Source organism: Pholis gunnellus (assembly GCF_910591455.1).
Source record: "Pholis gunnellus genome assembly, chromosome: 8".
Lineage (NCBI taxonomy): Eukaryota > Metazoa > Chordata > Actinopteri > Perciformes > Pholidae > Pholis > Pholis gunnellus.
Genome location: NC_136534.1, coordinates 16699402 through 16714648, shown reverse-complemented (window position 1 = coordinate 16714648; position 15247 = coordinate 16699402). Strand labels below are relative to the sequence as shown.

General features: G+C 45.1%; 1 protein-coding gene across 1 annotated transcript; it reads right to left on the bottom strand.

The window, feature by feature from the left end:
- Nucleotides 1–354: 354 nt before the first annotated feature.
- On the bottom strand, nucleotides 355–9224 carry rusc1 (RUN and SH3 domain containing 1). The gene is made up of 11 exons (XM_079164142.1): nucleotides 9190–9224; nucleotides 6242–6364; nucleotides 6037–6113; nucleotides 5798–5815; nucleotides 5360–5534; nucleotides 4923–5028; nucleotides 4711–4757; nucleotides 4145–4638; nucleotides 3823–4058; nucleotides 3458–3625; nucleotides 355–3102 (listed from the first exon to the last, which is right to left on the bottom strand). The coding sequence occupies exons 2-11, from the start codon at nucleotides 6309–6311 to the stop codon at nucleotides 2937–2939; spliced, it is 1557 nt and encodes a 518-aa protein (XP_079020268.1). The 5' UTR covers nucleotides 6312–6364; nucleotides 9190–9224; the 3' UTR covers nucleotides 355–2936.
- Nucleotides 9225–15247: the final 6023 nt, after the last annotated feature.

Genomic DNA, 15247 nt, shown 5'->3' with positions numbered 1-15247 from the left:
CCGGAGATTTATTCTCCTCTTTCTGCCCTTCACAACATCCGAGGGTATCCTGGGATTTTTACTTTTTTTTTTATCTAAACCGAGTATAGAAATGTCCCCTGTGAATGTAAAAAAGACACAATTTGTAGTTTGGTTTCAGTCTTGACTTCCTTTACAATCTGACACATGTAGGTAGTTTCCTGTCACATTTCAGATAGCAACAAATACAGGACATTTACTGACATATATATTTCTGAGTGAGGTATCTCCTACATATTTGCATGATGGTTTAATGTATAAACTCTGATTAATAGGTCTTTTAACATCAATTTAAGTGCTAAAATATGACTCAAACAGCTGCCCAAGTTTGGTTTATACTGATCATTTTATTTGGTGTATTTACAAACAAGCACATGCAGGAGGTTGACAGTGACTGACACTAGAGGGGCACTGAACTATATGCAATAGTAGGACACAGGGATGTCTACAGGCTACATGACACCAGAGAGAGAAAGAGGAGGAGAGGGAGGTACACATCTCAATGTTACGCGCAAGCAGCCGCACACACACACACCCACACACACACGCACGCAGTGAAAGTGCAGGATGTGCAGACACACCGATGTGCTCACACTCATCTCTGCTTTCACTGCCAAACACGCTGCCATGTATGCACTCGCTCTCTCTCATACACACACACACACACACACACGCACACACGCACACACGCACACACACACACACACACACACACACACACACACACACACACACACACACACACACACAAGACCCAGATAGATAGAGAGACATTAGATGGGTCAGATAGAGCTTTTCCTTTCAGAAACCTCATGATCAATAAATAGTACATCCAATAAATTAACAGCTTTCGAACAAATGCATTTAGACCAGAATCTCACAAATAAACAAACCAAAAAATGCAAACAGAATTGAATGTGTCAACTGATATTTCATCTTTATCGAGACATTATTTCTTGTAAACACCGAGGTGTTATCCATTTGATGGCATTTTATTGTGATCATAAGTTATGAGCACTGGTTAGATTAAATGCTACTGGACAGTTGCCATCGTGACTGTAATGTCATGCTACATGGCATTGACACAATAAAACGAGGAAACTTTGAAGAACTGAGCTTTCCCTGATTGATCAAGAGCAACGAAACTTTCCTGCTGTATTAAATGGAGGTCCTTTAGTGTCAGCCTTTCCTGACCAGTTAAAATCCGCCTCTTTTATATTAACTTTAACTACCTAAGCTATTGTTTTAGGCTTCATGTGTCAACATCAAATCAAAACTTTGAGTTTAAAACAAACAAAAAGACTGTTAGTTGTACATTTAACCATATGCATAGTCATCAATACAGAATCTAGAGAATAACTAATAAATATATGACATAAAGCAATGGGGTTAGAATCAACATATCACTTCCACCACTACCACTTCTACTACCACTATCATTAATATCAATGATTATGATGAGCAAACATGGCGCGAAGGGTTAAGATAAATACAACAGCGGAGGTATGAGGTGAAGACCAGCCACCAAACCTACGGACTCTACAGCAGCATTTATGAATACTTCATAAATACATCTGGGATTTTCTCACTGCATTAAGTTGAAGGTCAGATAGTGTTGAACAAGAGTTGAGCATAGTGAGGTGTTTACTCTGACACGTGTTGGCCTCTTGAGGTTTTTGGACGAGTTGAGAGATAAGCTCCGGATTGCTTTTGTCTGATGTTATCTTCTATAACTGTGTGGGATGGATGGATAGATAAGATATTTTTTGGCATTCATTCAAAGCATTCATGGCACATTACAATGCATACAGTGTTAAAGGTATGAGGATAAATCTATTAATTGTATGAATATGATGTCAAGACAATAGCAATACATGAAGCAAACAGGAGGGAAGATACTGGATTTCATACTTAAACACATTTTTTTTTTTTGCATGGATGACAACCACTTAATGTGTGTGTAAAGTTGCAGATGTAAAGATTTAGAATGAATCCATTCATTTTGAATCATCCACTTCCTCAATGTGGCCACAGTATTAAGCTGCTGCTTGTGTTTTACCATCTGCTTTCTCTTGTTCATCTATCTTTCTATCTATCTTGGTAATATCAATCTCAATTTATATACCTATATATATATTTTTTATGTATATTTTTACAGTCAAATATAGTAGCAGAAACATGTCAAACACACATGAACCAGGCGATAAAGGTGAGAGGTCAATAGGGGTGAAAGGTCAATAGAACACAGATCTACACAGCTACAATTCACTACATTACTACGCAGTATGCAACAGGAGCTACGGCCCAGTACTCTCGCATCCTTTCTCCGCTCGACAACCTGCGAGCCACGACTCCCTACAGCTGACGGCGAGAGATATCAACGTGGCTACCACCAGGCTGTCGACTGCCGCCTCCTCATGACAGGCAGCCTCTGATCTGAAAGCACTCACATCTGCAAGTTGTTGATCGGGCAAAAGTTGCCCTGTGATCATTTTCAGATCAGTGGCTGACAAGGAATGCAGACATTGAGAAAAGAACATTTTAAAGGGATACTTCACCCCAAGATCTGAGTGTGAAATGAGTTAAGTTTGACTTGAGTCATTATTTCACAGCATCTGCTGCATTCCTGCTGCCAACATCCATTAGTTTAATGCTACCAAACTGGATGGATTGTGATGGGGAAAAAAAACTCCCATATGTTCATAAAGGGAGTGGGCTGCAGGCTGCTCCTGATGCACGTAAAGCAGAACAGATGGTGTTATACACTCAACTCAAATTCAAACCGAGCAAGCGTGAAATATCCCTTTTAGAGTAGTGAAGCCTCACCATAACCTCTCAACACTCGCCTAAATATATATATTTATATATATTCATTTTTTTTTTTTTATTGATTGAGTGCAGCAGTTATGGTACCGAAGTCACATGATGAGGGAGGTGTAGCCAATAGGTACCAGTCCCTCCTTGTCTCCCTGACGACAGCGAATCCAGTCCTGATCGACTCCTCCTAACACCACCAGATTCTCCCCTTTGCAGAAGCTAAGCTCCGAACCTGTTCCAGAGTGGTCACACAGCGTTCGTACGGACCTGAGGACAGACAGCAGAGATCCTCTCAGCCACAATGGTCTACACAGACAACATATGAGGTAGTCGATGCTTGGATGAGTCACAATACAGGATTGATGGTGAGTCACCAATTACAGACTTTCAAAGACGAAAAAGACAACAGGAGCATTCCTGGTGTCTACAACACCCACTGGTGCTCTTGGATGGGGGGGGGGGGGGGGTGTTATTTAAAAAGGGAAAAAAACGTGCCACAACTCATATTTAAAGGTGCTATGTGCAAGATCTGGTCAGGTTAGTTTTAAAACATTCAAAAATCAGCTAACATTATCCACAGAACTGCAACTCAGCCATCACTGTCACTTTATGTCGGTTGTACCTGAGCGGTCTGGGTTTGTCCTTCATCTCCAGGGTGTCAACCTCCTTCTCTGACTCTGCTTCATTTTCTCCCTGGGGCCCTGGGCCCCTCCTTATTATCGGAGTGGAGTTGCTGCTCACCATTCGTGTCAGTGCAGTGACACCAGGAGCCAGCCACTGAGAGGGACGCCTGCAGAGACAGACACAAAGAGGACGAGTGGAACAGAGAAAGAGTGTGGGACAGAAGGGCAGAGAGGAAAGTTACCAAACAAGTACAACAGTGACTTTAGAGTTTCTTAATGTAACTACAGTGGTTGAATTCACAAATTCATCACTTTTCTCTCTAGCTTATGAAAAACAAATTAATGATGCGATTCATTGGCTAACCTGGTTGGTGGTGTGTGACCTGGTGGGCTGTTGAGGCTTTTAGAGGCTCCAAAGAGCCGCCCCAAACCCCAGGGAACCTGAGCCCCACCGCTGACCGCAGCAAAGTCACTCCCTGCTTGGGCCTGGACGTCCGGCAGATCCGTCTTCACCTCCTCCTTTTTCAGGTTCGGCTCAGACAGGTTGTGGCTCAGTCGGCCTCCCCAGCGCATCACAGCCCCCCATCCCTGCTGGATCACCTATGATTAACAAAAATGTCAGCTCTGCAGGATCAGAGACAACATATTCGACTACAAACGCTGAACAGCCACGCAAAGGTGAGTACCTGTCCTGCCTGCTGAGCGAGGCTGTCCTCAATATTAGGAAGAGGTAAGTCTCCAATATTCTTCTCCTGCACCCACAACAGCTGAGGACTTGTCTGAGTGACCGAAGCTTTTATGGGTGCAGCGCTGCTATGTGTTGACTCCCCTGGTACTCCATTCTTTGGATTGCTCAACGGTGACAATTTTTCTTTGGCTGCCCGATATTCTGGGCTTCCAAAGTCTACTTCTGAGAGGCTTTCAATATATTTGCAGCTTGTGATTTTGGATTTGGACCCCTCTGTTGACCGCTGGGATCCAGCATCCTGTGAAGGTGGACTGGGGATCTCTGGAGTGGGACTGTCTGGCTCTAAATGGTGGTGCTGGAAGAGCAGGTCGAGGTTGAAGGTCAGCAGGCTGAGAGGCTGCAACACGAGGAGCAGCTCCTCGAACAGAGGCTGGCAGGCGGTCAGCGACAGATGCATAAAGGAAGAGGGGCGATAATATGTCTCGAGCACGTCTGAGAGAAAGAGAGATCACCGTTAAGCACATGCCTGCCCACAAGAATGACAGGAAAGTGATGGAAACTTACCACTGCAAGACTGAAGGTGAGATAGCCAGAGATCAAGAAGCTTGGTACTAGAAGAAAAAAAAAATAGAGAACAGGAAAACTGAGGATCCAAATAGAACATGTGCGGGAAAATTAAAATGTAATGGGGAAAAAAAATAGAAAATGTTATGACTGATTTGAGCACTTTTCATGCTACCAGTAGAGACCAGCAAGGTTGAGGAGCCATGACTCACTTCAGTAGACCAAGGAGGAATGCGTTGAACCTGTGTTTGCTCTGTCTGAGCTGAGGCAGCTCTCCAACACGGACTTGTAGGTTGAACAACGCTTGAGTTTTAGGACCTTGAAAAGTGGGTTGAGAGGAAGAAGGGAGGGAAAGAGAGAGAGAGGGAAAGAGAGAGAGAAAGATCAACAGAGGAAGTTACAGAGGTCTGCGAAAAATTGCAGCGAAGCTTGGCACTCATAAACCAATCAATATCTGCATCCTGTTGTTAATTCAGCATTTTAGACACTAAAATCAACAAGTATTGACTGATGTGTGGGAAAATGAGAGGCAGAATAAGTCCAGAGCTTATCATTATCAACCAGGGAATAAAACAAGACACAACTAATATCAAATCCTTCATATTCAAGTCTATAAATGCAAATTTTCCAACAATTCTTGGAGTGCTACCTGGCCTGGTTGAGGCCTGGACCAGACCCCAGGCTGAATTTGGCCTCCTGCCTGCAATGAGGTCACTCTGGTGAGGTTTCAAGCCATCGGTCAGCAAGCTGTGCAGGGCAGGGCAGAGACACTGCAGCACCAGACGGCCCAGAGATGGATTCATAGTGCTGTCTCCTGATAAGGCCTATAGGGAGGGGAGAGCAGACGAGAGGAAGGGAAAGGAGGAAGATGTGCAGTGATAGGGAGAGACAGGGGAATAGAACAGCAAGGATGATTCAAGAAAGAGGGAAGAAAGGAAAATGGGATAAATAAATGGAGGTTGGAGAGAAAGGGGGGGGGGGGTGAGGTTGGGTATGATTTGAATAGACATGAGTTGGGCGGTTGGAGTTAGTTTACAAACAAATTCATAAGACTACTAGATTAGGTTATCTAAAGATATTCTAGTACCTTGTTAACTGAGAGAGACTGAGGAGAGACGGAACAACATATATAGAGTCAGAACAAGAAGGAAGGGAGGGAAAGCATTTTCAAAGATAAACAATAAATTCAAAACAATATGACATTTTGTCTCGTTATCAAGCGTGATGTGAAACAAAACAGTTTTCATTAATAAAACAAAGAAAAAAAACGTCTTAATATCTGTTATTTAAAATCCCACTGGTGACGTAAATTTAGCAGTGACTGACCTTCTGAACTACAGTGCGAGAAGAGCTGAACTGGGCCAAGATGGCTTCCACTGCCACACTGACCGCACTGACCAGAGCTGCAGGGAAGAACAATGGTCTTTGGTTAAACTGTAAGACCTCTAGACATCAGGGACAGAGACACACAGACGGACAGGCGAACACACACACACACACACACACACACACACACAGGTGAGACACACACCTTTTTTGTCCTGCAGGCACAGAGCGGACAGGCCCAGACCTCTCATTGGATGCTTCACATCTTCGCCCATCCAGGATGTATCTGTCGTCTGGACAGAGCCAGCGAATGAGACACTGCGAACAGCTGACAGCGACAGCAAAAGAGCAATTACTTACTATAATTTGTATTAAAAAAAAGATACAAGTTCAACAGAAGCAAAATGTGTCACCACAGACATTAAATATGTAAATAAATAAATACCATAACTAAAAAAAATTGCATTATTAGTAGGAGCAGTTAAGCAATGAGGAGGCAGATAGAAGCAGATGGTGCTACTGACAACAGACAGTGTGTGAAGACATCCTGTAAATATTGGTTGGTTGTGGTGAGCTTTCAACATCTGGATCTGTGAAGACAACTTTCTGTATGCATCAGGGATAAGTAGGATCCCATGCATTCATCTTGACTCACACTCAGACACACTCAATATAAGCATAGACAGGAGAAACTATCGAGCTAGGGCCGACACAGTTGTATAAGCTACCACATCAGTCAGGTCAGGTGTTGTGTACAGTTCATATAAAATTATTTATATAAACTAGTTATATAAATCCATTCATATAATGAACAGGATGCAGTGGACCTTAATGACTTTGAAATTGCCCTATATGTACACAAAGATAATAAAGTTTAACTTGAAATTTAAAAAAATGACATTACAACATAATAATAAGTATACTTGGGTTGTGCCTGGCATGAAATGCACGTGTCCATTTCAACATACCGTGCAAAAAACAGAGACAACATGGAGACAGACCAGACGAGACCGACACAAAGACAAACAGACAGACAGAGGGAGACGAGGAAAGAGAGAGAGCCATGAGAGCAACTCTAGGCACCCTGTGACAGGAACAGCTGTCACCCCTCTGAAGGCCCTTTGCAGATTTGAAAGGAAAGTGTAGATGAGACGTACCAGATGACCTGCAGGGAGCTACCTTCTGATACATAAAAGAAGCTACTGTTACCTAGTTCTTTCAAATCTGCAAATCCCCCGGGTCGAGAAAGTGACAAAAGTCTGAGAGACACTATATGCAGGGCAGAGAACAAAGACAGAAACAGACAGTAAAAAGGACAGACAGACATGCATGCAAGCAAGATGACAAAGAGAGTGTATAAGATGGAGAGAGAGAGAAGAGAGAGAGAGAAATCTTACTCGCCACGCGTGACTGCGGAGGAGCCTGGTAGAGTTTTGGGGGTAGGGCGGGCGCCCTTGGCGGTATAGGAGGGTAGAGGTTTGGATAGTAGAGGGGAGCAGCGAGGGCAGGCAAGGTGTGAGAGCGGGGGAAAAGCGGGGAGCTGAGGTAGGAGCCTGCTACGCCTGGAGGGGGCGCACCGGGGCGCTGGGGAGGGGAGAGGGCGCCGATAGGGGAGAGGCGAGGAGGGGCACCCCTGTGCAGAGGGCAGTTTTTCGGGTGGTACAAGTAATATGTAGGAAGAGGAGGAAGCTCCTTAGATGTCCTGGCCTTGTTGCTGTTGTGATCCGTGTACGAGTTTGTGCGCGTTTCTGAATACAGCGAGTCCATAGTACTGACACTGTTTGAATACGTCATCATGACATCTATGTTCTTATATGGGGTCGTGCAACCTGGAGCCTCTGTGGTGCCACTAGCAGGTGTGTCTGACTTAGTGTGTGTGTCTGAGTCACTGTAGTATAGAGAGTCAACATTACAGATAGAGTCAGACGCAAGGACCCTGTGTGTGTTAAACATTTTCCCATAATCACAAGGAGAGTCTGCACCAAAATCTTCCAGAGATTCATAGTTAAAGCCAGAGTTTATATCAGGGCTGGAATCATCTCTGTGGATACAAGCTGAGGCGGCAGCAGGGGCCCACTGTGTGTTACAGTGTTTGTCTGTGGACTCCCTGCCTGCATGACTGTGGGGTCTGGGATCTGCAAAGGGCTGGGAGTTACAGTAGCCTGGACGATAGGAAGGGAGGGCGGTGTGGAGGAAATAGGGTTGGGAGGACTGGGCGAGGGACAGTGGTGGGGAGGAAACTGCTTATTGGAAAGGGTAACAAGGCCAAAAAATTGAAGGTGCAGAAGTCAGGATGGAGAAGGCAGGCGCACAAGCAAAGCGATTATGAGGGAGCAAAGTGGAGCCATGGACAAACAATGGAAACAACAAAATGGGATGGATAGGTGAGGAAAACAAGGAAGTTTAAAGCAACAAAAAGAAAATGTGGCAGAGAAATGGGAAGGAGAGAGAGAGATGCAGAAAATGTTAGTGTCTGTCGAGAGAAAAATGCACATTCATGAGTGTATTCCAGCAGAAATCGTCATCATGTAACATCATGCAGTAATGCAGTATTTAAACAATTCAAACAGTTGATTGACAGTTACACATTGACAGTGCATGACAGTCAATGGAGTTGATTTATGAAGGGCAATAACCACAGTTTTTCATTTAAGAGTGTTTGACACAACTTCTCACAGCTGCACAGTAGAAATACTACTTATTCCCCACTGACACCATCATCTAAAATGCCACCATCAATTGCAAATATTCATCATATCTCAACGTGGGTTTTCTTCACAGCATCTGGTTTCACTTTTATTTCATACTTTAATCAAGAGTTATGAATATAAAGTAACAGTATAACAGTTTTGTAATTTACTGCAGTGCCATCATCACCTCTGGATCACCTTCTCTTCTCTTTTTCTCTGCGCTGTCGTTTGTTTTCTACCTCTCTAGCTTCTCTCACACCACCACCCCTCCCCTCTCCAGCAGTACAGCATACAGTGTAACGCTGAGTCAGTCAACAGATAGCAAACTTCTGTCCGTTCCTGCACAATCACCATGTCTGTCTCTGTGGAGATTAAGAGATTGTGGCTACAATATTCGTTCCTCAATTACCTGTGACAGACTGCTCGGCTATGGGCTACAAAATGAGCTGGAAAGCAACCATACCTTGGTTAGACTTGAGCTGTCTCTGAACTGTAACAAACACATGATACTTCCTATTTTTCTGACACCAGCTTTCAGCAATTGGCCCATATACTTGGATCCACCCCCTGGTCTCTTAAAGGTGTACACACCTATTTCTGGCTTGCTGCAGGAGTTTCTGAGGGAAACTCCTGCAGCGTATAAATCATTAGTAATTCAGCGACTTTTATAATCAGAAAGCAAAGGTTAAATAATGCCCAAGTTATTATACAAGAAGAGAACTAATTTTAGCAGCTGATTGGTGGAGAATGTGAGCAATTTAAATCAAGCATACACCCTACTGACAATGTAATCCTTAGTGTTTATGTAGCAAACTGCAGCACTGTAAGAGATAAGTAACTTGATCTTGTGCAACTCTAGGGAGTAAAAGTGGGGGAAGCAGAGAGACAGGATAGACAGAAAGAGAAAAGCATTTGAACATCCCAAGTAGATGCTATTTAAAACCAGTAAAGAGGCAGTGAAAGAGGAAGACGTTTTTTTAGGACACACAGATAGAAAGAAACGAGAAGTTGAAGGTAGAAAGACTGAGGAGAAAGGTGGTGAGCTCAGTGGGCATTCCATTATCCCCTTCCCCGTGGGTCTAAAGAGTGGATGAATAATTGAATAAGGCCGTGATGGCATCACACTTTAATAACCAATGCAGGAAAACTGGCTGGAAAGTTTCCAACCTTCTCTTTCTCCTCATATTACCTTCACTCCCCTCACTTTATCCCTCCATCTCTATATTGCTCATGTTCCCTCTGCAGCTTCCACTGTCTTGTTAGCTTCCCTCATCTGCAACCACCTTCTGTCAATCCCTTGTCATCATTTATCCATCATATCACGTATCACGCATTTCTGCGACTCATGCTCGTCCTCCATCTCTTCACTGTCGTTACATTTATCATTTTCATAAATGACTCAACCCTTGGTTTTCTGTTTCTTTCTATTCAACTGTCCGACGATGTTATTTGTGCATCTCTTTCTGTCCATCATCCGCCCATCCCAGATCTGCTTTAAATTACACTGAGTTACTTTGATGTGTTTATTTTCTCCTAAGCACACACAAAACTGCATGCACACGCAGATCCCTTCTCCTATGTCATTAAATTAATCGGATTCCTTTATTATCATTTGCACCATCATGCTAATTACCACTCACCTGTAGTTCTTGTTTCAAAAGTCCTTCCGCCATCAGCTCGTCCTCTCACCTCCACCGCCACCTTCTCCACCTTCTCCACCTCCACCTCCTCTTCTTCTTTCCTTTCCTTTTCCTCACTCTTAACTTCTTCACCCTCCCACTCTCTGCCCATGGTCCACAGGCTGCTGTCGCTGACTGAGCAGCCAATCTTCTGTGATGGGCACAGCTCCGGTTGTCTACCCTCCTCGTCAGCTCTCTGGAGCATTTCCTTCAGAGCGGCCATTGAGGTGAGGGCCGGTGGCGGCTGCATAAAAAAGGCCTGAGCCTGAGAGGTGTACTCCCATTGGTTGCCGTCGCCGCCTGCCATCTCTCTTCTCCACCTCAGGTTGTACAGTATATCTGCATCTGGAGTAATAATATTTGGGTCAGGGTCTGGATCAGTGATCACCTTTGTTGGGAGGAAGGTGCTCTTGTTGCGGTAACGCAGCTCTTTAAAAGTCGTGACTTTTGGCGCTAACCCTGGAGATGACCCTGAAGAACTGAGCTTCTTTTGATTTTCCACATGAGATTTTCTCAATGCCAGGGGTAGATGCTGTGATAGGGCTTCAGGGTCAGGTGTGAATGCTATGAGCCAATCAAATCGCTCAGGCTGTGCAGAGTTAGCCTTGAGAGTGCTGATTTTGTGGTGTGGCACAGATGGTGGTATTGGCGGTAAGGGGCGAGGAGGAGGAGGAGGGGGAGGTGAATCTAGCACCTCGGAAGGATACCGGAAAGACTCAAAGCCCATATTCTTTGTTTTGGTTTCCTGTGTATTGCTAAAACCAGTGCTGTAGTAAGGGTCAGAGGTCAGACCACTGCTTCTCTTCTTTCTCCTTGCCATCTCAGTGAACGAGGTGGTTCTTTGTGTGCTCTCCTCGTTTGTTTTGCCATCTTCAGCTATGTCTGCTCTTCGATCTCCATCCATCTTGCCTCTGCTTCTCCATCTGTCTCTGGCCATCAACTCTGTGTCACATTCCTTCATCTCATTCTGATCTTTTAGTCTGAACTCATGTAGCTCCCCAGACCTGAACGAGATAACGTGATCTCCATCAACCTCATCCTCAAACCCTCCAACACAAACACCAAGTTCTGGGCTGAGTTTGAGGAGCTCAGCTTGGGTCAATCCAGCAAGCATTAATAGCTTCCGAATCTCTACATCCAATGCATGGAAGGAGGGGGGAGGAGGCAGGGCAGGTGGAGTTGGTATTGCAGGGGGAGATGAGGAGGAGATTGAGATAACTGGTGGAGGAGGCAGAGGTGGGGGACGTGTGGTGGGAGGAGGAAGGGAAAGGGGGGTCTTTTCCTGTTCGGCTTGGAGAGCAGCGAGCCGCTGTGCCTCTTTCCTGGCAAGGTGACGCTTCCGAGGGGGAGGGATGGGAGGAGTTGGGGTGGGGATAGATGGAGGCGGAGATGGGGTGGTATAAAGGGTGAGGTAAGGGACCGGTTTAGAGGTGGGAAGAGGAGGGATGGAGGGAGGAGATGGAGGTAGGGGTTTCTCACACCTAAAAGTTGTGAAAGTGGGGGATGAGGAGTTAGGGGAGAAAGTAGACAATGTAGGAGAGGTGGACACAGCCATGGAGGTGGTCTCCCTACTGATATTGATGTAGGTGTGGAGGTCAGAGCTCACGCTGGCATGACGCGCTGGAGGTTTGGGGGGTCTCGGTGGCGGCTCGACAGGAGAAGGGGTGAGAGAATCAGGAACGAGAGGATCCTCACAGTCTGATGGAGCAGTGAGGTCAACCCCTGCATCTGAAAACTCCTGAGAGTCTCCCATCGCTCCTCGGCCGCTTTTATACAACTTCCAGGGAATGTCAATGTTGCCCATTTCATCCATGACATCTGAGAGATCCTGCTCCTCCAGATCTCCAAGATCAAATCCCTCCTCGTGGAGTTTGGCGATGTAGGCCAGTTTTACTTCCCGGTTCACCTTCTCCAAGCGATCCAGGTGATCTAGCCGATCCCTCAGAACATCCCAGTGTTGTTCCCCCTCCAGATCCCAACGAGCCACTTGGATCACCTGGCTGAAGCGCTCCATTTTCCCAAACTCACCGACAGATTCTAGAAAGTCAAGCAAACCTTGTTTGGTGACCTCAGAATCCCCTTTGGCCCCCAAGTAGTCAGGAGAAGGGGAGTCCAGGGCAGAGGGGTAGCCCTCATCTGGGGAGCAAGGGGACATTGGGGAATGTGATGTTAAGACGAAGGGATTGTGGCTAAGAGGAAGGGATGGTGGTGAACGCGTAGGAGGTTTGCATTCAGGGGCTTTTGGGGGAGAGCGGTCTTTGTGGGACAGAGCAACTGTCAGATTATCTTGGTCGTGAGAAGAGCAGATGGAGGCGGATTGATCTGCACAGTCAGAATCCAGATCAGAGCAGGAGCTGATAGAAGTGGAGGACGACGAGGTAGAGGAGGAGAGCGAAAACTCCAGGAGGGAGGGGGGACAGTCACAGCATGAGGGGACGAGGGTGTCATCATCGTCGTCGTCGTCATCATTGTCAGCCTCTTCAACATCATCAATATCAAAATCCCCACTGCTCTCTTCCTCGTCGTCTTCTTCCTCTACTTTTAAATTTTTCTTGTTGTCCAGATTAGCGCTTGCGGCTGCATTCTTGGTTTCATTTTCCAGACTGGCAGCAGGGCGGGCAGAGGCCTCCAGCTGGGCCTGTGCTTTGGAGGGAGGCTGAGGCTTCTCCTTAGTCCCTTTCCCATCCTGCCTCTGGGGCAACGGGGCCGGAGGTGGGGGTAGCTGCAGTTGCTGTCTGATAGAGATAGTGTTGTTATTGTTGTGGTTATGGTTGAACATGCTGTTATTGTCCTGCGGGGAGCGGCCATCGCAGCACAGACACGGGAGGCTCGGCTCGTTGCAGTTCGGGTCAAGAGGGAGAACAGAGGGAAGCGGAGGTGGTGCGGCTGCTGGCGCAATTTTGGCTGCCGCAGATGCACGAGCACTCTTGGGTTTGGGCTTAACTGATTTGGAGAAGGTGGAAACCTGTTTCTGTGAGCCAAACCTGGACTGGGTTACTGGTGCTCGAGGCTGCACTGCCACCCTGGTCCTGGTGGGTGCAGGGGGAGCTTTGGTAGCCCGGCGTGGGGAGGACGTGGTGATCGTGTTCATGTTTTTATCCTCCCTATGGAAACCAGGGCCTTGAGCCTTTGCTCCAGCTACGGTATTGGTCCGCCTGCTGACGTCAAAGCGCCGGGGCTTTGGAGGCTGAGAGGAGCAGCTGGAGGACTGCATTGTGGGAATGGGACTTTTTAGGATTCTCTGATATTTCTGTTGCTATAGAAACAAGTGTTGTAAAGGACAGATCCAAACTATGATGCGCCGTGACGGTCACATCTTGGCTCGACTCCCAAGATCCTGTAACATCAAAGAAGACACACAGTGAATAACGACTGCCAGCAAAATTCTGCTTTTCAAAAACCTTTTTCTTGCTCTACACATGTTTTCACATTAGGCTTAGTCTTTGGAGTTAAACTCATCATCTGGACTATCCATTAAAACGCAATTACTTTCAAGCGTTTTGTTTTATAATTATCACAGCCCAAGTCCTGGAACACCCCACACACACACTGTCTCACGCACAGTGCTGTAATAAAAAGCACATTATCAAACATCACCACCTAGGGAAATAATCCAAGCTGATACAATTGGTCAATTCATAAATTGACAGTAAATGAATAAGCTTCTATGTTAATATTTGCAAAAATTCAAAATATTCCAGCTTCTCAAATGTGAATATGTGCTGGTTTTCAAAGATTTTCATGATATTAAACTGAATATCTTTGCCTTTTGGACTGGTAGTTGAACAAAATAAGACATTTGAAGACGTCACCTTGGATTCATCACCTTGAGAAACTGTGGTCATTTAAAAAAAATTGTAGTAGATAAACTGCTTAATTAATTAATCAAGAAAATGATGGACAGATCAGTTAATAATGAAACAATTGTTGCTGCCCTTAAATATATTTAATCTTTTGTTGAGCAATACTGGACTCCTTTTAGAAACATTGAGGTGCCTTCAGACTTCAGACGTCCAGTTAGATATTGAAAATGTATATAACATGGTTTTCTGCAAAGTATCTGTTTTACTATTTCCTTGGTTTTCAGATGCTGTATATCTATCTATCTATCTATCTATTCAAACAAACACACACACATACATCACATGAAATGATCCCCATGATATTAATTGTCAGTAATTGTCAGTTAATTTATAACTTAATAACTGTCACTCGTCATCCTTATCGGTCATGTTCAGCTTCACTGAGCACTGATATCCATGAGTTTACAGTAGTCAGGCTGTCTCTATCTGAACCAGTCCATCCTAACAAGCTGAAGAGAGGCAGTGAGTTCTAGATCAAAAGAAATAATGTAAAAAAATAAAAAAACACGTACCTAGAGCAATGACTGAACATTTAACTAGAGCATGAAATAATCAGGCAGCAGCACTAAACAGCACCGAGTCTGCCTTTTAAAAGCTCATCTACCGAAGGCTATTGCTCTTATATTCCTCCACAGTGCCCTTCACTTCACTGAGGAATATAAATCACTCCAGTGCTTGCTTACACATGGGCCTTCGTCGGAATGGCATTAAAGCCAACAAAGCCTTGAAATAACACAACAAAACCAACATATCATCAGATGTAATTCAAGCCGTCCCGTGTACAGTATTTACCCCTGCATGTATTGATCCCACAGAGCTGATGGAGACGGGGAGGAGGGGAGGAGGGGGAGGAGGGGGTACCTCCAACCGCATCGCCCTGAAATACAGGCCCATCCGCCTCTATTATAACTAAATTACTATCCATAATATTTAGATTACAGTTAAAACCGATAATGATAATACCTTTTACCTACAAATT